At 43.0% G+C, this 26,707-nt stretch overlaps 1 protein-coding gene and 2 long non-coding RNA genes across 4 annotated transcripts; 1 reads left to right on the top strand and 2 right to left on the bottom strand.

Annotated features, from left to right (window-relative positions):
- Positions 1-1,658: 1,658 nt before the first annotated feature.
- Positions 1,659-5,680, top strand: LOC126998537 (uncharacterized). Its single transcript, XR_007752917.1, has 2 exons — positions 1,659-5,467; positions 5,566-5,680. It is a non-coding gene; the product is annotated as an uncharacterized LOC126998537 (long non-coding RNA).
- Positions 4,456-26,068, bottom strand: LOC126998534 (cytochrome c oxidase subunit 7A1, mitochondrial-like). 2 transcript variants are annotated; one of them, XM_050860303.1, is made up of 3 exons: positions 25,897-26,068; positions 19,926-20,066; positions 4,456-5,990 (listed from the first exon to the last, which is right to left on the bottom strand). In XM_050860303.1, the coding sequence occupies exons 1-3, from the start codon at positions 25,960-25,962 to the stop codon at positions 5,841-5,843; spliced, it is 357 nt and encodes a 118-aa protein (XP_050716260.1). In that variant the 5' UTR covers positions 25,963-26,068; the 3' UTR covers positions 4,456-5,840. The 2 variants fall into 2 exon arrangements, with proteins under 2 accessions (XP_050716260.1, XP_050716261.1); XM_050860304.1 differs by having other exon boundaries at positions 25,771-25,899.
- Positions 15,328-15,768, bottom strand: LOC126998538 (uncharacterized). The gene is made up of 2 exons (XR_007752918.1): positions 15,471-15,768; positions 15,328-15,428 (listed from the first exon to the last, which is right to left on the bottom strand). It is a non-coding gene; the product is annotated as an uncharacterized LOC126998538 (long non-coding RNA).
- Positions 26,069-26,707: the final 639 nt, after the last annotated feature.

Genomic DNA, 26,707 nt, shown 5'->3' with positions numbered 1-26,707 from the left:
TCCGAATGTTTACTAAAATGAAATATAACTCAGGAGGATGATTTCTGTGTAGTTGTTTTTACAGACGCCGATACGCGGACTAACTGACTGACGGAGGTTTTTTCTTTATTCATATTTAGGCTCATTTTAAGACCAACCTGCATAGAGTTGGTACAGATGAGATAAATTTGGCAGATGTAGTTGCAATTATTTTTTTCGGCACGTCGGATGGCTGGCGTAGGGGAATTTTTAAGGACCCCAGATTGTACGGAGTGACGGGTGTTCGCATAGGACCATTCTGACGCGAATTATTACCTTTTACTATGATTCTGTCTAGTCCTGCCATAATTATACATATATCTTTTAAATAGGGGGGAGGGGAGGAAGGGATGACGCCTGACCTCTTTATTCCTGGGTTATTGCAATGTATCGTATAGGAGTTAATATTTAGCAGCGCGATCACTATTGTTATTATTGTTAAGACTGTAAAAGAATATTGCAGTTTAAAATGCTGGCCGCTAAATATTTCCTTCTTTCCATCTCTTACTAAAAGCCGCGATTTTACATTTTAGATGAACCACATTGATATTACGCCATTGTTATTATCATCATCATCATCATCATCATCATCATTATTTGCGTGCCTCCTCTCTCGTGGCCCTCGATGCGGCACTGATTGGCACTGACCTCGGGGTGGCTGGCTGGTCGGCTCTGGCGCGAGGTGCAGGAGCGGAGAACTGTCGGAAGAATTCAGAACTTGCCTCTTCACATACAACAAAGATCGGGTATTCTTAGCGGTCGCAACATCTCCTATTTCGAGCCTCTCATACAACCTGGAAAATTAACAAAACGGGATGAATTATTACCAATGCCGCTAACTAGATTCTTGCAATACAAATATGAAGTTATTAATATAGGTACAAAGTTTTCTCATTAAGTTTATACTCATCACAGGCTCAAGGGATAATGCTACAGAGATGAGCACTGAGGGCATGCACGCGTAGCTCCCCTAATAATAAAATAAATCACGCAGTTGAGCTCAGAAATAAAACTCATAACGGCGGCCTGATTATAACACTGGAAAGTAAAATAGTAAAGTTAAGCATGCAATATAAACATGACCTACACCTTGACTTGTATGTTATCGGCACTACTCGACCTTAACCTGAGAGGACATTCAGGTAGGCGTACACAGCGGGCTTTGTCATACCTGGCGTGGCGTTGTTTTCTTGGTTTGTTTTGGCTTGGCGGGCGGCGGCGGGCAGGGCGGACGGGCGGCGCGACGGGGAGGTAGGTGTCAGTGAAGTAGCGACCATCAGCGCTGACTTGGACGTATTGTAGATTGTATCGTCAGTAGTTATTGCACATACACATTCATATTTTTTTTTTACCATGAGTTATTTTTTTTCTTAGTCGTTCTTCATCGATGCAATGCGATAAATTGAAAAATCACGCACGCACGCACGCACGCACGCACTCAAACAATAACACACACACACACACACACACACACACACACACACACACACACACACACACACACACACACACGAAAGGAAAGAGAGAGAGAGAGAGAGAGAGAGAGAGAGAGAGAGAGAGAGAGAGAGAGAGAGAGAGAGAGAGAGAGAGAGAGAGAGAGAGAGAGAGAGAGAGAGAGAGAGAGAGAGAGAGAGAGAGAGAGAGAGAGAGAGAGAGAGATCGGCGGTAAAGAACATACAAAACAAAACAAAAAAACAACAACAAAACGGAGTAAAAATAAAAAACAACAACACTCGCATCCATTCAACCTGTGCAACACGCTGACCTCCTCCCTCCGGTCCTACATTTTTCCATTGACCGCCGCGCGTGGTGGGGGGGACCAAAAAAGAGAGAGAGAGAGGAAAAAAAATTGCTTCAAGGCCATGCAAAAACGTTCCCGGAAGTGAGTGTCCCAGCGGCCCGTCCCATCCCATCTCTCTCTCTCTCTCTCTCGTCCACGTGGCAGCCCCCCAAAACAAACAAACAAGGCAGGCAGGCAGGATAGGGCAAGGACGGACAGGAGGAGGAAGTGGAGGAGGAGGAGGAGGAGGACTACTACTACTACACCACCACTACCACCATCACCACCACTACCACCACCACCTCCACCACCACCACCACCACTCATTGACTCGCCTGCCTGCTGCCTCCCTGGATGCTGACTCACCCCACTCTCACCCCCCTCTCACTCTCACTCTTTCCCCCTCCCTAAAAAAAAAAAAAGTGAAAAAAAGAAAACCAGAAAAAGGCCAAGGCAAAAATAGTTGAAGGTCGTTTTTTTGTTTGTTTTTTCTTTTCTCGTGTGATCGATGTTGTTATTGTTATTGCTGTAAAGGATTTCTGTATTTTGATTTGATGAATGTGTTTGTTGTTGCTATGCGCTGAATAAAAAAAAAAAGGGCAAGAGTTTAAAGGGAAAAAATAGTTGGAGTGAAAATAGCGCTTCCTCTTTCCCACGTGACTGATGTGGTAACAGCGACGCGTGTAGCAAACTGTGGCTGGGTTTTGAATAGTGTGAAGATGGTCCTCCACTCGTGCGAAAGAAAAGGAAAGGAAAAATAGAACTTCGACTCTCCCACGTGGCTGCTGTGGTAACGCATATGATGGTCTGACTCGCATGAAAAAAAAAAGAAGAAACAAAAAATGAAATCTGGACTGGAATGTTGTGTGGAAAACTATCTGCGAAAATGGTTCTCTGCTCGTACGAAAGAAGAGGAAAGGCAAAAATGGAACTCTCCCACGTGGCTGCTGTAGTAACGCATATGATGGTTTGACTCGCATGAAAAAAGAAGAAATAAAATATAAAATCTGGACTGGAATGTTGTGTGGAAAACTATCTGCGAAAATGGTTCTCTGCTCGTACGAAAGAAGAGGAAAGGCAAAAACAGAACTCTTCCACGTGGCTGCTGTGGTAACGCATATGATGGTTTGACGCATGAAAAAAAAAGAAGAAACAAAAAATGAAATCTGGACTGGAAAGTTATGTGGAAAACTGTCTGCGAAAATGATTCTCTACTCACGAAAGAAAAGGAAAGGCGAAAATGCAACTTACTCTCTCTTTCCCACGTGGCTACTGTAGTAACACAAGTAGTAATAGGTTTAGACGCATGAAAAAAAAAAAAAAATTTACCCGGTAGCTGCGGTGATCATGTTTCTTAAAGGCCTCTCTAAGCGAACTTATGGAAAAAAATCATCACTCCTGCAAACCATTTCATAATATATACCTATCAACGCATTTGTGATCAGTTTATGCATCATCTATTTTGGGGGGTTTATATCATGGCAAAAATTTGGGCCGTCGCTGCTACACGGTAAAGCCACAAATTTGGTCCGTCGCTGCTACCGGGTTGAAATCGCTCTTTTCCACGTGGCTGCTGTGGTAACGCGTATAGTATAATAGTTTTACTCTCACGAAAAAAGAAGAAAGAAATAAAATCGCTCTTTCCCACGTGGCTGTTGTGTAACGCGTGTAGTATAACAGTTTTACTCTCACGAAAAAAGAAGAAAGAAATAAAATCGCACTTTCCCACGTGGCTGTTGTGTAACGCGTGTAGTATAACAGTTTTACTCTCATGAATAAAAGAAACGAAACAGAAAATAAACTTGATACATCCCAAGCGACTGCAATGTTGAGTGGTAATCTGTCTGCGAAAATGGTTCTATTCGCGCGAGAGAAAAAGAAAAGGTAACGCATGTAGTATTATAATTTTACTGGCATGACAAAAAGAAGAAATGAAAAATAAAATCGCCCTTTCCCATGTATACCAGCAATGTTGTGTGGTACCGGAAGCTGCCTGCACATATTGAGTGTCACATAAAAGTATTCTATCGCAAGGAAAAAAATAAGAATATACACACTTCCTCTTTCCCGTGTAACTGGCGCAGGGAAACTGTTTTCATTTTGATTGCAACAAGAACGACTCCGATGAAGATGAAAAAAAATCTCCGGCGCGGTTGATTAATTAATACTGTTGCGCCTCTTCCTCTTCCTCCACGGATCAAATATGTTCATGCGTTTATATTATTACTATTCTGATTTTAACCCAATGCAAACAAACACAGTAATTAAGGAGGAAAGATATTTATAAAGTACATTCTACCTACCCCTAGTTTACTACTCACGTGTCTAACATTTCTTTTTTTATTATTTTCCATATAGATTTTTATATTATTCTCATACTTATAAATGCAATGCAAACAAAGGCAAGAATGAGGAAGATATATTTATAAAGTACATTCTACCCTTAGTTTACTACGCACGAGTATAACATCTCTTTCTATATTATTTTCTATATTATTTTCATACCTTTAAACGAAGAGCTAACAAACGCAGTAATGAGGAAAGAGATATTTATAAAGTACACTCGTATACCTACCCCTTCACTACTCACGAGTCTAACATTTCTTTCGTTTTAAAATGCAAAAATCTTCGGTAAAGTAAAATCGGCGAGGCCAATCTGCTGTTTTCAAGTTTTATTCATTATTTTCTTTTTACAACCAACAAGATAAATTAATATAGTCTACCATAATCCATAACAGTACTTTTTACATCGTTATTGTCTGTAGTGCAGCGTGTGGGAAGCCTTTCGGTCACCAGCTGTTGCTACAATTAACCTCCTTCTACAGGACAGCGATCGATTTTTATGTACACACCACCACCGCCACCACCACCACCACTACCCTCACTACCACCACCACCACCACACGGAGCAGCCACAGATAGACAGGCCAGTGGGGCGTCCATGACATCGACAGTAAACAATCCTTCCTTTTTTTTCCTTTTTTTTTGCATCGTCCTCTCTGCCGGTCACTCTTCCATCCAAAACTCTCCCCCCCTCACACACGTGCACGTACGCACACACACTTGCATAGTACTCCTAGATCCCTACTTTCTCTGTCTTTCCTCGAGGTCTTGCGTGGCTTAGGACATGGTGGGTGTAACTACTATTTGATCATGTGTACGTGCTTTTCTGACTAACACGCTGATTCGCACGCACTTTACTAAACAGAGTATGCTTGCCAGTTTGCACACACCTTGCCATAACTACTAAAACTGATATCAGATATAGAAAAAAAACCTAACGAGGGTTGAAAATGAACTGTCCTCAAAATATAGACGGAAAAATCGTGTGGTTCAATTTCTTATACCCGAGATCAGTTTTCAATCTATTATTTTCTTGATATGAATACTAATTGAAATTGGCCACACAGACTAGCTAACTGTGGTGGAAAGTGACCGATTGTGTACCAGAGACGCTGAAGTACTTAACATAGCCTTTAGAAATACTCGACGAAGCCTCTCTTGACGAAGCCTATAATAAGTGTATACATTGATGCGCTTACTCGTGACTTGGGTGGCTGAGGGTAGGCAAGTGTGTACGGTACTCGACTAAGCCCCTATACTTGACGAAACCCTTAAACTCGATCCTTCTACTGACTGGGGTGGGAAGGGTAGGAGAGTGTGTACAAGGTGTGGCGGTACTCGACCAAGCCCCTATACTTAACGAAACCCTTAAACTCGATCCTTCTACTGACTGGGGTGGCTGAGGGTACGAGAGTGTGTACAAGGTGTGGCGGTACTCGACCAAGCCCCTATACTTAACGAAACCCTTAAACTCGATCCTTCTACTGACTGGGGTGGCTGAGGGTAGGAGTGTTTGTATTAGATGTGGCGGTACTTGAACCCCTTATGCCTGACGAAACCCTTATACTCAACGTCTATAGAAGCGTAAACATCGATGCGTCCTCTGACTTTGATGACGGAGACTTTGGAGAGTGTGTACTAAACGTCATCGAAGCCCCTTTACTCCACGAAGCCTATGGGAGTGTGTACATATGTGCGTCTAGTCTGACTTGGGCGCCGGAGGGTAGGAGAGCGTGTACCAGACGTGGAAGCACTCGACGAAGCCCACGAGACACACGGCGGAGGTGATGGCGAACATGATCTTGTCCATCGGCCCGCCCTTGATGTGCACTGGCAGGCCGTTGGGCACCTGGAAAGAGAGATGAGCCTGTTTGTGTGTAGGGGATGGTGATGGGTGTGCAAGGTGGGATGTGTCACACATCCCACCTTGCACACCCATCCCCTCCCACACACACATCATGTGTGTGTGGGAGGGGAATGATTGTGAGAGTTAGCGTTAGGGGGGGTGTGGGAGGCAGGGGTTGTCTTTGAAATGCTCAGACAAATTAAGGCTATTTTGATCTTTGAGCGGTAATTTTTTAAGATGCAAACTATAAAAAATAAAAAAAAATGTGTGTGTGTGTGTGTGTGTGTGTGTGTGTGTGTGTGTGTGTGTGTGTGTGTGTGTGTGTGTGTGTGTGTGTGTGTGTGTGTGTGTGTGTGTGTGTTTAAGAGCATGATATTAAGCACCAGTAATGTATTTTTAAACAAGTTCACGAATATCATAAAAAAAAGACATTTTATAATATATAAATTAGACAAACTCATTTACACACAAAAAAATTAGTTTCTTGTATTATTTGAAAGCCATATTCTGTGACAAATATTCTTATATGTAATACAACGGGAAAACTGAATTGGTTTGTTTTCTAGGTGAAATATAGTTTTTCTATAATGTTTTCTTCGAGTGCCGACGCAGTGCCTTCGATTCAAGCCCAGTTCTCTGATGCAATAATAAATGCTATGTCTTAATATAGTTTTAATCAATATATGGATTATATAATTAGTGTTACTTAACTCTTGCAAACATGACTATGTATCTATCGATCTATCCATCCTTCTACCTATCTATCTATCTATCTATATCTATCTATCAAATTTTATGCATCTATTTTTTTGTATCAATTGACCCACATCTATCTATCCATCAATCTTTCTATTTTCTACCTATCTATTAATCTACATATTTCTCCGTCCATTGATCGATCTATCCGTCTACCTCCCTATCCGTCTACCTGTCTATCATTTTCATCAACATTTATCCACCTGTGTGTGTGTGTGTGTGTGTGTGTGTGTGTGTGTGTGTGTGTGTGTGTGTGTGTGTGTGTGTGTGTGTGTGTGTGTGTGTGTGTGTGTGTGTGTGTGTGTGTGTGTGTGTGTGTGTACGTTTCCGCTTTTCACCCCACACGTTAACCCTTGCGTGCACCCTTTTTGTACTGTCGCGTGATGGTCGGTCGGTCGGTCGGTATGTGGCCCACGTGTTATTGCGTTCGTGTGTGTGTGTGTGTGTGTGTGTGTGTGTGTGTGTGTGTGTTATAACGTAATCTTCGCACGTTCTAATCAAGGGATAATTATGCAAGGTTCAATACTCACACACACACACACACACACACACACACACACACACACACCGCAGGCTACCGAGGTGGCTTCGGGGCACACGTCAGGAAAACAAATCAGTGTAACATAACAGAGAGAGAGAGAGAGAGAGAGAGAGAGTTATGTTGAGGGTAGTACGGTATAGATAACGGACACGGAAGAGCTGTTATAATATGGCAGACCTGGTAACACTCTTCGGGCGTAACACTTCTGCATTGACGTTACTCTGCGCTCCCTACACCATAACATTATAAATAGGTAAAAGTTTAGGGGATAATGAAGCAAAATGAATAACTAACTAACTAGACAAAGATGAAAAAAAAATAGATTGAGAGAATTTAGCTTTGTGTTAGTCTACGTTTTTCACGCTATTGAGTTAGTGAAGGAAAATCAATAGGAATAAATAGGCTGATAAGATTCTAAACACTACCTTTATGTTGTTTTGCGCTTCCTATACTAAGCGAATACATAACTGGATAAGTATATATAAATTCTTCCCTTTTGTTGGTTTGCGCTTCCCATAATATGAACCCGCGCAAAGTAATATTCTGAGATTGATAAAGCAAACTGAATAGAAACAAAAGTAAATCTAAATAGGCAAATAGAAATAATTACACAAACTCCTTCAAAATCCGATAAATAAACATCACCTCAACTACGAATTCGGCCATGTGATCCATCGTTACCTAATCAGCGCCGCCGGGGAAACGGAATGGCTTTGTTTTCCACCCAAGATGTAGCTTTTCAATAGCCCAATATTTTCTTTAAGTGTCTACGTGGTGCCTTCGATTCAAATCTACTTCTCCTATGCAACAGTAAACGCTATGTCTCAATAATTAGCGTTACTTCAGCCTTGCAAACATATCTGTCTATTTATCACGGTCTTCGAGGGCGTGCGTGCGGGGCTGCGGTGAGCGGGGCGGGGCGGGGCGGCGTTGTGTGGCGTGGCGTGGCGTGGCGTGCACCGGCGGCTCCGCGTTGAGGGGGCGGCCTGGGGTCATCAACTCTCGCTCGCACACAACATGCATAGTTCTTACCTCCCCGCGTTCGTAAGTGTCCAGGCCAATAGTTCGTACCGTGCGTTGGTTTACTCGATTATTTATTTATTATCGCCCGTCTCATGTGCGTAGTGTGGAAGATCATGTTTTCGTCGTTGACCGTCTGTTTGTCTGTCTGTTTGTCTTTACGTTACCAAAATGTCAAAAAAAACGGAGTATCATATGGTAATTGAATACACACGAGCACGTCCTTAAGTTACTAATACCCCAAATTGGTAAACTTTTCCGAATACTTTGATGTAAATATATATGTTTTTATATTTATCAACTGGTCGGCGGTTTAATTAAGCCAGTTGTTTTTACGGATATCACGCACGTAACTGACCATGTTATGTAATGTGCTCGTATAACCATATTTAGATGCAGGTACCTGGCGTTTGTGAATTATTGTACGCGTAGATTTTTTCCCGTGAACTTTGAATGTTATTTAGTATTTAGTATTTAGTATTCGGCAAATTCGTCTACATACCGGCAGCATTTGTCTAGCGTGTGGTCAGATGTCTTTCACAGCTCGCCTACTCGAGTCATAAATCTTTCGTGTCAGGGCAGCGTTGGGTTATTTTTGCCATACTACAAGGTAGTTATCGACGCTCTAAAAAAAGTTCTTGTGCATTCAGAGTTCTTGACCGTGATTACAGAACTTGAGCAGCAATTTCAAAAGCCAGAATAATCACTCATGCTCAATTTTTATCGGTTAAATAAAATCAAAATGAGGAATTATACGAACGCAGAAAGGATACTAGAACGGTTTAATGCAGTGCCCCTCCACGTACTCAAACTTATTAGGTTGTCTCATGATCAGTTTATAATTTTTCTTTTCTTTACAAAATTTCTCAGTGGTGTTCTACATACAATAATACTGTATCTTGCTTCGTGCGAGGCCATTGTTTATTTATTTATTTTTACTTAATCGGAACTTCTATATATATATATATATATATATATATATATATATATATATATATATATATATATATATATATATATATATATATATATTAAATCAAGTCCCTCATAACATTCGAGCCATCCCTCGGGAGGCTTCACCTTGATGTTCGGAATCAGCGCATCATGTCTTTAATCTCGGCCAAAGTGTTAAACATGTGATACGGCTTTAAGGTGACCATGAATTTAGGTTCGGCAAGGCATCAAAATGCGACCCTACCACAGCGCACAAACTTGCACAAACGTTTCCCTGCTATCTGCATAATAAAGCTGGAGGAATCGTTTTAAGCACCCTCCACTACCGGGACCATATCTTCTAAAAAAAATGTATATTTGCGAACGGTGATGCGACATTTGTAACTGAAAGCAAAACTAGTGATGAAGAGAGTTAGAGGAGGACGAATGAGATGGTGGCCTCTGACTGTGTCTCTTGCAATATTACTGTGCGGGAGTCGACCACCTCACACACAAGAATTAGACGCTGCGCTAATTAAAGACAGCAATATATACGACTGTTTCCTCGTGTATACATGAACAGTGGCTCAGGAAATATATATGAATATCGAAAATCGCAATATTTGTGCGGAAACAATTTTTATTTATATGAATTTAAAAAGACTGCTTAACAATCTTATTTTGCTAAGACGGAAACGTACCACCCCCACATTACCTTCACTCTACAACCACGAACCTGTAATATACCCAAAGACACACACACACATGACCGAAAACACTTAGTAGCCTCGCCGCACTATACTACTGATCCCCTCAAGCTCAGCACCGGGTAATTCGGGAACAAACGGAGGCCAATAACACAGACCCGCGGGATTAGTGGCGGCAAGACCAGACCGCCTCACGTTACTTGCATACCGATTAGACCCGACCTGCTCAGTGCCTGCCGCGGGCCTGCCATGCACACCCCGCCATCCGGACACAGACAGACAGAAACAGGGCGAGGCAGACGGCAGGGGGAGAGTCGCATTACGAGCACGTGTTGTGGATTTGGATCTATTAACATGTCGCCCGATATAGAAGCAGATTATACGGTGTTGTGTTGCGTATTGGTGTAGTGGGAGAGTTTAGGGATGGAAGGGAATGTTCAGTTTTGGAGTTTATGCGCGCGGCACTCCATTGGGTCTTGTTTTTTAAAGCGTGTGAATTCGTTTTATGTATTATTTTGATTTTTTTTAGAGAGAGAGAGAGAGAGAGAGAGAGAGAGAGAGAGAGAATGAATGGAATGAATGAATGAAAGCGAAAGATACATAGATTCTAGTTTGTAATATTCTGCGGAACTTTCTCCCACCTTTCTATATGTCCCATAGTGTGTCTCCTTTTCCTACCGAACATAAAGCAACAACAAATGACAGGAAAATTAAAGAAGCGAGGAATACTAAGGCTACAAACAACAGGCTAATCCCCCCTCACCCCTGCGACGGAGATGAGCACTAAGGCCACGCGTAGTCATCTTCCTCTGTATCGTCTTGGTCATCTTCATCTGTTTCGTCTTGGTCATCTTCATCTGTTTCGTCTTGTCATCTTCATCTGTTTCGTCTTGGTCATCTTCATCTGTTTCGTCTTGGTCATCTTCATCTGTTTCCTCTTCGTCATCTTTATCTGTTTCGTCTTGGTCATCTTCATCTGTTTCGTCTTCGTCATCTTCCTCTGTTTCGTCTTGGTCATCTTCATCTGTTTCGTCTTCGTCATCTTTATCTGTTTCGTCTTGGTCATCTTCATCTGTTTCCTCTTCGTCATCTTTATCTGTTTCGTCTTGGTCATCTTCATCTGTTTCGTCTTCGTCATCTTCCTCTGTTTCGTCTTGGTCATCTTCATCTGTTTCGTCTTGGTCATCTTCATCTGTTTCATCTTGGTCATCTTCATCTGTTTCGTCTTCGTCATCTTCCTCTGTTTCATCTTCGTTATTATCTTTGTCTTCGCCTTCTCATCTTTATCTTCATCCTCCTCACCTTCTTCATCTTCATCTTCGTCTTCGCATTTTTTATCATCATCATCTTCCTCCTCTTCATCTTCGTCATATCATCATCATCCTCGTCATCATCAAAGTCACGGGTTTTAGATATACGCGGCTTGAGTGTGGTTTAAGGTTAATTACTTCGGTTAATTAATACCATAGCCTCCAAAAAAAAAAAGTCATTTAAAGGACACCACCTGGTCTTATCTTCAGTTATTATAATTTACTCACCACCGCGCTGTTGGTTTGCATTGCTGCCCCGCCCTCCTCAGCCGTGCCATTTTGTCTGGACTCGAGTGCCACAGACAAGCAGAGTCAATATTCAGCTCATAATTCAATCACTCGCGCTCTCAAATGACTGGATATATAATTTTTTTCTAGTCGTTGCATGAGTAGCGATTAAGAACGAAATATTTTAAGCTATGTTTTTTTGGGGGAGCGTAATTTTTTTTAGGGGGTGAGGGGTGAGGAGTGAATAGCGACATTAATGGAGGCAATAATTATCCCCCCCCCAAAAAAAAAGTGAAGAAAGCGCAAAACGATAAAAAAATAAAACTATCCCGCTGGACATTAAATCATTCATTCCCGTGCGAGTAAATAGATCACTCTCAGCGTCCGCCCATATATAGGCCATGCATTGGTAGTAAAGTAAAATAAATGAATAAATAGATGAATAAGTAAAAGATAAAGGGAAAATGAAAATTAAAGAAGAAAGAAGAAATGTAAAAATGAAAAATGAAGAAATAACATAAAAAAAGAAAGAAATTAATATATATGAAGAAATGACACACGTTAGAATTCATTGATCGGCATTCACTAGTGGTAAGGCAAAGTAGAAAGAAATAAAGAAATGAAAGAAAAGAAAAAATGAAAGAAATGAATATGAAACAAATAAAAATATGAAAAATGAAAAAAACGAAACTATATGAAGAAATGAAAGGAATGAAGGTATATGAAGAAATGACAGAAGAAGTAAACATTCATTGATCGGGAGCCACTAATGGTCAGCCTTCAGCGCCGCTCCGCCGAGACGCCTCACTTCTTTATTAAAAACCGCGCCGCTAGACACCTCTTAGGCCGCGCTGGTGAGTCTCTCAGCTTTATGCCTGCACGAATATTTCAGTGATTAGGGAACACAAACTCGTAGCGCACCAAATGAAAGAAAGCATGTATGTTCAAGCGTGCGTACGTTATCACTATCGGAGCTACAAGCGTTTCTTCCAGCGTGCTTACCTTGCAACATTTAATTAAGGGTGGATACTTTATAAATATCAGAGGTACAAGAGTGTTTAGACGTGCATACATTTTAGATTACAGAGGTACAAGAGTGTTTAGGCGTGCATACATTTTAGATTACAGAGGTACAAGAGTGTTTAGGCGTGCATACATTTTAGATTACAGAGGTACAAGAGTGTTTAGGCGTGCATACATTTTAGATTACAGAGGTACAAGAGTGTTTAGGCGTGCATACATTTTAGATTACAGAGGTACAAGAGTGTTTAGGCGTGCATACATTTTAGATTACAGAGGTGCAAGCGAATGATTCAACATGCTTACTTTGAAGAAATGAGGCGTGCACGTATTTAAATATCAGAGTAGTGGAAGGGAGTGTTCCAGCGTGGTTGGCTAGAAACGTTTAGGCGTGCATACTAAACGTTACACAAATAAAGACACTGGAGGATACAAGCAAAGGTTATATTCCAGAAGTTAATCTACACAGTGATATTTTACCCCCATTCGTCAAACTGTTTATTTTTTGCTCACCGCTAGCTAAGTATATGGAAACTTAGGGAAAGCAAGAAACAGACAGAAGAACAAGCAGAAGTTACTGTCATGATATAATTGCACTTAGAAGCATTATTTCCCTTAAGTTTCATGTAATTAAGGCGTATCTTTGGGTTTTCACTTCTAGTAAACATACACACCGAGATATAAACAAAGAAACAATGAGAGAGTACTTTCATGAGGTTGTTATACATATTATCGAATCATCTCCCTGTCGTCAAGTAAAGCCTTTGTTTATAGCCTTCTCATCGCTGGTAAAACACAAACTTACGCAAACTAAAGGTATAAAGGAACAAGCCTAGGTTACTTTCATGACGTTGCTGCACTTGGAATCCTCATCTCCCTGCCGTCAAGTAAGGCCTTTGTTTAGCTTTCTCACACTGGTTAAACACAAACTTACGCAAACTAAAGGTATAAAGGAACAAGCATAGGATACTTTCATGACGTTGCTGCACTTGGAATCCTCATCTCCCTGTCGTCAAGTAATGCGTTTGTTTGGCCTGCCCGCCGCCAGACAAGTATTGATTGGCGGAGGGGTGATGCGACGGCCCGGGTTAAGCACGCCGAGACGCCCGTTTGTACGCGTGTCATTTGTACTGCATGCACGCCGAGGCTGTTCAGGTTAAGCACGACCAGGCACATGTTGGGACCTCTATCATTTGTACAGTTTGCATTTCTGAACGTTCAAAGTTGACCACACTGAGATCTTAATATTATTTTGTACTTCTTTGTGTAGCTACCTCTGTTATTTGTGATGTATGCACGCCTGAACGTTCAAAGTTAACCATGCTGAGATGCTTGTTTTTGTACATCCGTTTTTATTTCTGTTATTTGTAATGTATGAATGCCTGAGCGTTTCTAGTCAAGCCCGCTGAGACACGTGTAATTATATTTTCCTATGCTGTATATATTGCTGAACGATTGAAGTTAAGTGCGTTGGAACACTCGCTAGTACTCCTGTTATTATAATTCACTAGCTGCGAGGAAACCAAAACGACATATGACTTAACCAGGAAAAAAAGACCCTCTAAGTGAATTATATAATGAAAATAGCGTCTGCCGTTTTCCCCCTATATATATGCCGTCAGAATTTAATTTAATAGCACCGGGCAAATAGAATAATCGCATTATCTGATGAGAGGAAAAAAATATCTTTGTGAAACTACTCTAAGGAATTATCGTATGCCTGTCTCTAGATATTCATTAATCGTGTTTTTTCATTTTCTTTTTGACTAGCAGCGAGAGAGAGAGAGAGAGAGAGAGAGAGAGAGAGAGAGAGAGAGAGAGAGAGAGAGAGAGAGAGAGAGAGAGAGAGAGAGAGAGAGAGAGAGAGAGAGAGAGAGAGAGAGAGAGAGAGAGAGAGAGAGAGAGAGAGAGAGAGAGAGAGAGAGAGAGAGAGAGAGAGAGAGAGAGAGAGAGAGAGAGAGAGAGAGAGAGAGAGAGAGAGAGAGAGAGCATATTTTATTGTGAAATTATAATTTTTATTTTTTTATTTTTTGCACCAAACACGTTCAGCAATTTACATAGCCTGATAAATCATTGACTAGCGGCTAACAAGGCCAACAAACGCTGTCCTTGACGGTGTGCGAATTCCTGCAGTTTCATAGTTTTTAGTGTACGTGGATAGATGCGAACGTAATACTCATGCACTGATGATAATTATTTTAGGCATAATTAGTTATATTTATTCTCTCTATTACCGCATCGCTGTGTATCTACTGGGCCTTTCCTCATACGTTTATCCATTCACTATTACCTTATTTATATGAAAGTTTGGAAAGTTTCGTTTAGCTAGCGCAACATCTGTGGTCATATGCCGGTTTATTTATATGAAAGAAACCGTCGCTACTACTACTACTACTACTACTACTACTATTACTACTACTACCACTACCACTACTACTACTACCACCACACACACACACACACACACACACACACACACAAACACACACACACACACACTTACTTCCCCTTCCCAAATGAAAAGTATAATGGCAAGATAGGCAAAGCAGAAGAGGATTTAATTGGGCGGCTTCGAGGCACAAATTAGGTGGCGAGCTAATTGTTTGCGTAAAGTGTAGCCAACGGGACCACTGCAGAGAGAGAGAGAGAGAGAGAGAGAGAGAGAGAGAGAGAGAGAGAGAGAGAGAGAGAGAGAGAGAGAGAGAGAGAGAGAGAGTTATACAAAGCTAAAAAACATACTTCCTGTGATCATATTAAGCTTCCCCTTGACATCACTTAATTTCTGGCATATAACTAAGCTTTATGTGACATGACGTAACTTTCTCTGACATCACTTAACTTCCTTTTGACATCACTTAACTTCCTTTTGACATCACTTAACTTCCTTTTGACATCACTTAACTTCCTTTTGACATCACTTAACTTCCTTTTGACATCACTTAACTTCCTTTTGACATCACGTAACTACCTTTCGACATAACTTCCTTTTGACATCACTTAACTTCCTTTTGACATCACTTAACTTCCTTTTGACATCACTTAACTTCCTTTTGACATCACTTTGCTTCTTTTTGACATCACTTGATTTCCTCGGACATCACTTTAGCTTCCTTTTGACATATTTAATATTTTCTTACATCGTTCGACTTCTTCATCTCCTGACATCTGTTTGCATTCTCTAACAGTAATTTAACATGCTTCAGTTTCCACTTATAACATTCAACTTCCTCCCACATTACTAGATTCTGCCGTTATTCATCTCTCTCTCTCTCCATTAAACGTCACATTCCAGGCAACAACATTATATAAACACAACATACATAAATAAAACCCACTCTGACATTCTCGTAACTTCACTTTCAATCCTCTTAACTTCCTCTTGCATCACTAAATTCTTCTGTTGTTCATTCACTCTTCATTTAAAGCCACACTCCAAATAACAACCCTATAAACACAACATACATAAAATAAAACCCACTCTGACATTCTCGTAACTTCACTTTCAATCCTCTTAACTTCCTCTTGCATCACTAAATTATTCTGTTACCTATTCACTCACTCTTCATTTAAAGCCACACCTTAAATAACAACCCTATAAACACAACATACATAAAATAAAACCCACTCCGACATTCTCGTAACTTCACTTTCAATCCTTTTAACTTCCTTTTGCAACTTTAAATTCTTCTGTTATTCATTCACTCTTCATTTAAAGTCACACTCCAAATAACAACCCAATAAATACAACATACATAAAATAAAACCCACTTTGACATTCTCGTAACACCATTCTTTCAGTCCCTCCCTCCCTGCAGCCACCACCTATCATCCTCTACCACCACACCCACCAACACAAACCCACGGATGTCACACAAACAAACACAGCTATGTCAGGAGCACCAACACACCACCTGGGCCCACTCTCTCTCCCTCCCTCCTTCCCTCCCTCTCTCCTCTCTTTCCCCCTATGAAAAAAAAGCTTTGTTGGTCTGTTGGCTGGCTTTTTCAAGGATGGCCGGCTCGGATGGACAGTTAAGAGAGCACAGATTTTTGGGACCACTAACACCCTGACGCCACACACGGACACCACCACTACTACGTCCTCTCTCTCCTTCTTCCTCCTCCTCCTCCTCCTCCTCCTCTTTTCCCGCCCTGTTCCTGTCACTTTCATTGGGGGGCTATGGGTGTTGCCTGGTTGGCTGGTGGTGGTGGTGGTGTTTTTGGTGGTGGTGGTGGTGGGAGAAGAGGTTGCGTTTTCATTCATGTGTGTGTGTGTGTGTGTGTGTGTGTGTGTGTGTGTGTGTGTGTGTGTGTGTGTGTGTGTGTGTAGCAAGGTTGTGACCGAGACAGGAACGCTTGAACGTTGAATGAAATAAAAAAAAGGAAGGTCAGAGAGAGAGAGGAAAAAAAATACTACGCAACAATTTGACTTTTTTTCTTTCTTTGGTGTTGGTGTTGTGAGGTGGTGGAGGTGGTGGTGGTGGTGGTGGTAAGGGGGGGGCGGGGGGTAGGTAGGATAGACTTCATTCATGGTTTACGTGCGTGTGTGTGTGTGTGTGTTTGTGTGTTTGCACGTTTGAGGTAGTAGGCCATGTTTTATGTGTATGTGTATGTGTGTGTGTGTGTGTGTGTGTGTGTGTGTGTGTGTGTGAGTGTGTGTGTGTGAAGTTGAAAGCAAGAGTATAAGAATTTTTGAAACCTGAATAGATGGAAATAAAATAGAAAGACCAGTAGTAGAAAATAAACTCTACGGAAGAGCACCAACAATTTTTTTTCTTCTAACTTCATCGGTTCCTCAAAATACTACATACAGTCAGTCTGGTTCGATGTCTGGTAGAATATAAAAAAGGAATATAAAAAAAAAGTCCTTCAGTCCGCACGCTCGCCGGCCAGTCAACAAGGCTTTCAAGGGCCCTCGTTCCCACTACGTGTCCAGGAAGCCCGAGCAACAGTTTCTCCTTTAATTACAGGTGTTGCCTAAATATGCCGCGGTTACTACGGCCTAAAGAAAGATTTACAATGTTCTGTTACTGAATTACTCTACCAGTCTGTGCTGTAAACTATTAGCTTCACGAAAAATATAGCTGTTTTATCTAAAGTCAATAAAAAATAAGTGTTTCTTTGTCTTGTGGATCGGCAGTCGGTACAGTTCACGATAGAGGCGTTGGCAGTGTTTTTCTTTTATTTATACACTCATATTGATTGAAGGATGCTCTCTGTGTTTATTGTGGATCGACAGTCTGTTCATTTTTGCGCTCGAGGCGTCGGCAGGCCGCAGCGTGTGAGGGGTTGCGGCGGTGGACGGCCGCAGCCCAGGCACGGCAGCGTCTGGCCGGCGGTGCTTGGCGGAGGCGAAGAAAGCAAAGGAGCCACAGGACGAGAATATTCTGTTTACTGCTCATAAAGACGCACTCTATCCACCACAGCCCCGACACGTTATGGAGACTCTAATTACATCCATTACCGGCTGGCTGGCGCGGCTCGAGGGAAGCAGCTGACGGTATTAATTTGTCGCGCGGCCTGCCGGGGTGACAACAAGTGGTGACGCGGCGAGCTGAAGGCGGGATGAATATTTCCTTTTTGTGAATTCTAATGATAAAACTTTTTAATGCCAATAATCTGTGGATGCCTTGCCCTTCAAATCATAGTTTTAATCAGTCATGTTCATGGAAAGTAAATATATGTAGTATTGTTATTAGACAAAGCTCGTTTGTTTGTAATGCTTTGGCTGAGGGTGTGCCCGAGGCAAGCCCTGCCGCTACGCATCAAATTAACCATAACGCTTTCTTTAGTGCCGTCTAAGGTTTAGCCATATAGCTTAGGTACTTGAGTGAAGTATTAAGACTCAAAACAAAGAATTAAAATTTTATTTTGATTACTTCCTAATGATCGCTGATTATCATCGTGTCCAAACATATGCATTTCAACTGCAGTCGGTGTTCAGGACAAAATGCGAAACAGCAGATTGAAGAACAGCCTCAGAGCACAAACAGGACAATGTTATGGAGGAGCGCGAGACTGTTCACTCCCGCCGCCCGGCCTTCCTGCAGCCGTGCACCGCGGCCACAAAATGATGCCTTGAAAACGAAGATATTGCCCGGCCTTGTTATTGGAAAGAAGTAATGCTCTTCCAGTTAATGCAAATTGATATTTATTTTGACTTATTTATAGGCGCAGCACGTAGCGGATATTATTTTTTTCTCCTTGCATTATGTTGTCGTCATAAATAATCCGAATGTCTTAATACGTCAATTAGTATATAGTGTTCTATTTTCATTTTGCGTCGAGGAGTATAGGCCAGCATGGACTCGCCTCGCCGTGCGACACAGCCATCAAACAAACGAGCGCGCCGCACGCACCACAAACAATACGCCGACATCGACACATAACTCCGTGCCGCGCCTTCCCCAGCCATGCCACGACCCTCTGGCGTCTGGCGTCCCCAAGGACCTTGAAACCTTATCACACGGGGGACGGGGGAAGGCGGCGGACCCTCACACGCGGACAAGTGTACAAACACCCATTAGCATCGCCCCACGCGGTGTTCGCCGCGCTAAGCATGCACGGCTTCCTCCCGCCGGCCAGCTGACGTGAGTGGCGGGACGTGTGGTGGCCGGGTAAGGAGGCCAGATATAAGTTTATTTACCTTACCTGGGCTATTAAAAAACTGTTAGGAAGCTGAGGCGTGTTATTAATATAATTATTGTCCTGCGTTGGCCACTGTCTGTACTGGAATGGCGGCGGGTGTACTGGACGGGGTGGATCATGCAGATGCGACATTCTCCTTTTTCGGGTGTAAAAGATGTAAATGGTTTCGTTGTGTCTTGATTATGTTCTAGCCACTAAACCAAACCAGACTAAATATCATTACTTCACCTAATTAGTAAGCTAACCCTGATCAAATCCCCCTCCTCTTGTGTCCAGGTATATGTACATAATCCCTGTAATATGTGGAAAACAATTGCGCTGTGTTTGTGGTGCTCCGGCGACTAGATAATCAAACTCAATCACAAAGCGAAACCTTAATAGTAACCTAACTCCTCAAATTGTAACCTTTCCCCCTATGCCGAGGTGATGTGTATAATAGTTCTGGCCGCTAAGTAAACACACCCGACCAAATTACAAAGCCTGCCAACGTAAAGGTAAAGGTACAAATCGAACTCCGTACCTCCACGAGCCTGAGAAATAGGTGAGCCCAGCGCCACCTGAATTAAGTAAGATGTCAAGGAAATAGAGCAAGATGTCCAGTTTCTACCTCCGCTGCCTCAACGTCCTGTAAATGTTAACCATGTAGTTCCCATGAGCGGTATTCAACCAGGGTTACCAGCATCGTGGGCAGTTGCATTACTTAGGCCCCTCAAATGTACTCTAGCGCCATATTCACAAGTAATGTACATAATAGCATGAGACAGGAGTGACCCACCTGGAACAGCTTCATCTTGCTCAGCAGCCTGGGCGGCACCGGCGCGTACCTGCCGCGGTGCGCCGGCGGGTCCGTGCCAGCGATCCGCGTGGCCACGACGAACTGCATCTGCGGACTTTCGGCGATCCCCTTCACGAACTTCTGTAAGCAGAGCAATAGTTCGCTTTTAGTCAGTACATTTTCGTGGCTTTAGAGTTCACAATTGTTTTGCGTTAACTGACTGATTTATTTCGGCGCCTTTACCATACTTCTGAAAACAACGCGACGGTTCAGTCTTATTCAGCACCATCTCGTGGATACTACAGGTGTAAGTATTTGTAACATGTTAAATTATTTCCCTACTCGTACTTCTTTGGCCCTCGGCGCCCCACCTGTATTTCTATAACGACAACAAAACAGTTCGCCCTCATTCATTGGTTTTTCGTGGCCCTGGTTTTATTTTTAATCTGTAGAAGTATACACGTGTTTGATTTATTGAGCAAAACATACGACAATAGAAACGCTCATTGCCGTGTTAGTAGCAGTTCCATATTCCTTTATTTGTCTATTTACGGTACTTATATGTATGTGCGTTTGGGGATCTCTGTAGCTTTGTAATGCAGCACCGCTTTGTTTTAAAATTATCAATCTTATGTTATGAATCCAAAATACGTCACTCCGCATAGGCCAACATAGTAAGCCACCAGCAGCATGCTTCGCCTTGCAAGGAAATACCACGTTTCGTTAAAAAAATAGGCAGAGAGAGTGAGAAGTGTTTGGGTCAACTCCTCTTCCTTCCCCTCGAGCTCCAGGTGTTCCTTAACGTATCAGCCCAGACTTATTAAACCACACAGACCAATGACGAAATACCATGAACACTCTCTAGCTTGCAAAGAAACGTCGAGCTTGCTATGAAACCCTGAGCCACACACACACACACACACACACACACACACACACACACACACACACACACACACGCACTACTTTTCTGCCCCCGTCACACCCGTTTCCTTGTGTTTCCAGTCCAAAATTATACCAAATCACATAGCAACACACCTCATCTTCCAAGGTAATGCAGAACTAACTAGGAAAGGAGCAGACAAAGTGACGTGTGGCGGGCGGTCCAGCTGTTCCTTCCTTCCTTCCCCTTGTACGCTAATAATTTTTCCTCGGTCCAAAATTACGCCAAATCACATGAAAGCTCCCTCATCCTGCCAAGATAATGCCGAGTTTGCTATGAAAGGAGCAGACAAAGTGGTGTGTAGTCCAGCTGTTCCTTCCCCTCGCACTGACGGACGGAGGAGCGGCGGCCACGGCGGGACTGTCAGACGGGAGGTTGTAGTGCTCGACGGGCGGACGGGGAAAGGGAAAAGGGAGTCGGTCTCATCATACGTGTGTCTTTCTGCTACTACATGCGAGGAGTGAGGTCTAAGAATGGTCCATGATATGTGACTTAATGAGCGACGATTACACGGCCGAGCGGGGAAAGTATGAAAAGGGAAGTTAGCTTAGTATACGTGTGTTTTGCTGCTACCATGGGCGAGGATTGAGTATGAGAAAGGTTAATGCTATATGACTTTAAGAGGGAAGATTATGAACAGAGCGGGAGTTTATATTGCTTCATAAGCGGACGAGGAAAAGGTTAAAAAGGAAGCCAGCCAAATACGTGTGTCTAGCTGCTAACGTGTGTACTCAGAGCGAAGGACTGAGGTCTAAGAAAGGTTTATGGTTTGTGGTTTAACGAGAGAACGCGATTAATTAAGAGAGCAGGAGGTTGTAGGTCTCAATGGGCGGACGGTGTAAGGGAAAGAAAGGGAAGTTAACCTCATCATTCGTGTGTCTTGCTGCTACTACGTGTACTCAGGGTGATGGATTGAGGTCTATGGTTTGTGACTTAATGAAAAAAGATTAAGAAGAGAGCGTGTAAGATTGTAGTGTTCGGCGGGCGGACGGTGAGAAGGAAGTCAGCCGCTGCGTGTCTTGCTGTTGCCGTGTGTACTTAGGGCGAATTATTAATATCTGAAAAATGTCTACGGCTTGTGACTTGACGAGGGAATATTATTAACCGTGTACCAGCGACGGGCCAAATTTGTGGCTTTACCGTGTACCAGCGACGGGCCAAATTTTTTCCATGATATAAATCCCCAAAAATAGACGATGCATAAACTGATCACAAATGCGTTGATATATATTATGAAATGGTTTGCGTGAGTGATGATTTTTTCTCATTATTCTCGCTTAGAGGGGCCTTTAAGAAACATGATCCCAGCAGCTACCGGGTGAAGAGAGCAGAAGGTTATAGGTCTCGACGTGCGGACAGGTCAAGGGAAAATAAAAATCAGCCTCATCATTGTGCCTCTCCGCTAATATGGTGAACTTAGGACCAAGGAATGAGGTCTGAGGATGGGGTCTAGCTTCTGACTTAATGAGGGGACACAATAGAGGGAGACTTAGCATCATACTTTGTTCCTCGCCGCTACACTATCTACTCAGGTCTAAAGAATGTGTTATGGCCGTGGAATATTGAGGGGAAACAATAGAGGGGGTAATCGGGTAGAGTAAAAGTTATCATCATACGGGGTTCTTCGCCGCTTCACTATCTACTCAGGTCTAAGGAATGTGTTATGGTCGTGAAATATTGAGGGGAAACGATGGAGAAGGGAAAAAAAAATGATACAGTCTGCCGTCTTCGCTCGCTGACACTATACATGCTGTCTCTACACGTATACAGCCGTTAGCATTGTAGTGTTCATATTAATGGGCCTAGATGGAGAGGCTTCTACGTAAGCGTCCGATGCATTAACCTTTGCCCTCGGGATACTCTCTACTCAAATAAATGAGGGTAGATGGCCCCCGATAAGACCTCACATTTATAAAGCCCCAAAACATGCATGTCACCCAACCTCCTTTTTCCTCTCTGTCTCTTTCGCCATGGAGGTACCGACTGTAGTAGTAGTAGTAGTAGTAGTAGTAGTAGTAGTAGAGATACTATTGGATTTTCATTATAATTTTTTTCATTATTTCATACCATTGTCATTTTTCTTTTATACAGCAGAATCAGTACCTCCTGCCTTGTTGTCGTCACTCTTATTTTCATAATATTATTGATTTTATCATCTCTTATTATTATCGTTATTATTATTATTATTATTATTATTATTATTATTATTATTATTATTATTATTATTATCACTATTGTTACTACTACTACTTCTACTACTACCGCTTTACTTTTGTTGTTGCGGCTGCTGCTGCTGCTACTTCTGCTACTACTACTACTACTACTACTACTACTACGACCGCCACCACTACTTTTTTAACATAATTACATGTGATAATAAAGATAGAAGGGACAGGAACATGAGACAGAATAATAACTTGAAGAGCAAGAACAGGATAAATTATCTGAAGAACAAAAAGAACAATCATAATAATACCACAACATTTTCAACCCAACATCACCAAAATAATAGTAATAGCACCGCGGCAGCACCACCAACATCGATAGTAACAAAAAAAGCAATCGCTGATAACAACAGAAACAGTCTCCCCATAAAAAACATCACCTCGCCACCACCACCACCATCACCACCACCATCACCACCACCACCACAACAACAACCACACCACCACCATAACCACAACTACCGCCACCACCAACACAACAATAACCACATTACTACCACCACCACCAACAACAACAACAACATTACCACCACCACCAACACAACAACAACCACATTACCACCACCACCACCAACAACAACAACACCTATCATAATAACAAAGGTTCAGCCTAGTCGCAGCCTCCGCGTTCTTATCGGCAAGGTCACCGCATCATCAGCATCAACAATGGCAGCCGCGGCGTGCACTCGCGTGGGGAGCAGGTTACACATTGGGGTGGGGGGCAGGACTGTTGCAAGAAGGGGGGGCAGAGGAGGGTACACACTGGGGGGGCGGGGGTGGGGGGGCAGGACCGTTGCAAGAAGGGGGGGCAGGAGGAGAGAGGGAGGGAGGGTGTCGCTGTCCCGGTCGTCAGTTGATGTATTCTCAAAACGTCGAGCTATATATATACCTATTACTACTGCTGCTGCTACTGCTTGTGGTGATAGTCTTGCCCTTGCTGCTGCTCCACCTCCTTCTCCTCCTCCTCCTACTACTACTACTACTACTACTGTTGTTGCGTTGTGGTATATTCTCTCATATCCTTTCACAAAGCAATTCATCACTTAGCCTCATCACTTAGCCTATATCCATATTTGTTCATACGCAATGTTTATCAGTGTCATTCTATCCGTTTTTCCTCCTTTATTTAACCTTCAATCCATGCTTTACTCCTATTAATTTCTGTTTATTACATTTCTATTTTCCTCCTCTTCCTCCTCGTGACATGTAACTCCCTGCGTTAGATTCTAGGCATTATCCGACATCCAGGGTATTTTGTTTTAATTAATGGTAGTGGATATATTTTTTCTTCTTTGTTCATTTTAATCAACGCCTTCGTCAACTTAGACTGTGCTGAATAGTGATTTACTCGATTGCCTCCTGTCTCTAGGCATTCGGTACGGAGTAAAGGTATCGGCTGTTTATTACCTTTGTGGATAATAGAATAAAAAAAAACATGAACGGCTCCAAGGGAAGACCAAACAACTAGGCCAGGCAGTGCATTCACCCCGGGGGACGGAAAAGACGACGGGGATTTGCTTATATCTGCGGCGATTGGGTGACCGCCATTCTCGTCTCCCTCTGCATCACGTCTCTCTCTCTCTCTCTCTCTCTCTCTCTCTCTCTCTCTCTGTCACGTTTGTTTTCAAGGACGATCCGCGGCAGCATCTCTTGTTTACATTTCGCAAGCAAGAGTTAGCTATCCGAACCTGTCTAAGTGCGTAGTTACTGTGCGAGATAATGTCCGCGCTAAGAGAGAGAGAGAGAGAGAGAGAGAGAGAGAGGGGGGGGTGGAGGGGGTAGGGGATCAGATAAACACGACATCACTGTATTTAAGCCGGAACACACCTGCGCCTCAATCCACATCACTGACCTTGCAAGTGATAGCGGAGAAACTAAGAGAGCACGGCACTTGGGGGGTAACTCGCTTATAACTCGCTTCGCTGTTTACTATTAACGCCCTAACCAACAACCACCACCACTACCACAACCCCCGCTGCGTTAGTTAAGCCTTGTCCGTCCGTCTGAGCACGCCACTACAACAACAACCCTGACCTAACACACTTATATGTAGTCGAGTGCGGAGGTCGGAGAGTATAGCTAGGAGTCCACGGCGCCGTCAAAATTAATATAGTCCACCTTCTCTTTAATTTACATATCTACGCTTGTCTAACCGTTTGTGTGTCTACTATTTATGCTTTATATTTCTGGAAAACTCACACCACGAAAAATAAATCACTTCCTTTTCATTTAGTCAGCTTCGGCACATGTTATTACTCTCTTCTTCGTGCATTTGTCGTGTATTTACATTCTACTAATCATTAATGTGTCTACTGTTTATACTTTATCATTCAGGAACACACAACTAAACACCTAAAAAAAAATATCGCTTCCCTTGCATTTATAGTCAGCCACGGCACATGTTATTATCAAAATCGTCGTGTATTTATTGCGCATTTGCCTTTTTCCAATCAATACTGTGCCTGTTGTTTTTGCTGTATGATTCTGGAGCACTTATACACCACTTAAATATCAATCCCTTACTTTCACCCGAGTTACTAGGGGCCACGACATTTATCATAACCCACTTCCTCTGTGTGCATCGACGTTTGACACACCATAAATATATCCACCATTCCTACTTCATCATTCCCGAACATACAACACACCAAAAAGAAAAAAAAAAAACACCACTTACCTTACGTACAATCGAGCTGCGGCGTTACTAAGGGCCACGCCATTATCACAACCCACTTCCTCTACACACACATACATCTACGTTTCACCCGCCACAAGCACTGCCACACCACCGTCAGACACTTACGCTGGGGACCTCGAGCGGCATCGGGGCACTGAGACGACCCGTGAAAGGATTAAACTTGTACTTCATGGCGTTGATGAGGCCGTGAGGATCCTCGGCTGAACCTCTGCTTGCTTTCTGGCTGGCAAGGACGGACGGACGAGGAGGCGTGGAGCTGTTCTGAGACTAGTGCCTTGGTGGGGGGGTTAGGGGTTGCTAGGGGGGGTAGGGGAGTGGTTGGGAAGGAAGGAAAGGGGTAGTGTGGTGAGTGGTGGTGGGTAACAGGGGGATAAAGAGGTGGAGAAAGAGTTGGGGGTTATGTTTGGGAGGGGATAGAGAAAGGAGTGGATAGGAGGTTGGGGAAGAGGTGGGGTTAGGCTTTGGGGTCATAGGCTTAGTGTGGAATGGGTAAAAGAGGTATAGAATGTGGAGGAAGAGGAATGGAGGTATTGTGGAAGGTGATGGCATGAGGAAAAGAATGGGGGAGGGGAGGGAGGAGGGGGTCATGATAAACAGTGGTGGTGCAGAGGTCGGTGGGGCAGGATGGTGATAGTAGTGAGGAAAGGGGGATTGAGGAGGAGGAGGAGGAGGGGAAGGGGTGAGGAGCTTGGGGTAGGTTAGAGGGTGGGGGAGGAAGGACGAGAGACAAAGGGGTGTGGTGGTGGTGATGGGGGGGAAGAGAGAGGGGGGGTTATTGTCGTAAGGGGGTTTGGCAGCCATCCCCGTGAAGCAAGCAAGCAAGCAGGCAACAAACCTTATTATTGGCATCTCTAAGGTTGGTATTGTCAGATGCTCCCACCCTCTCACACCAACTATTTCCAAAGGCCAAAAAGGA

Source organism: Eriocheir sinensis, chromosome 14 (genome assembly GCF_024679095.1).
Source record: "Eriocheir sinensis breed Jianghai 21 chromosome 14, ASM2467909v1, whole genome shotgun sequence".
Classification (NCBI taxonomy): Eukaryota; Metazoa; Arthropoda; class Malacostraca; order Decapoda; family Varunidae; genus Eriocheir; species Eriocheir sinensis.
The sequence above is the reverse complement of the archived record's forward strand: the minus strand, read 5'-3'. Positions and strand labels throughout refer to the sequence as shown.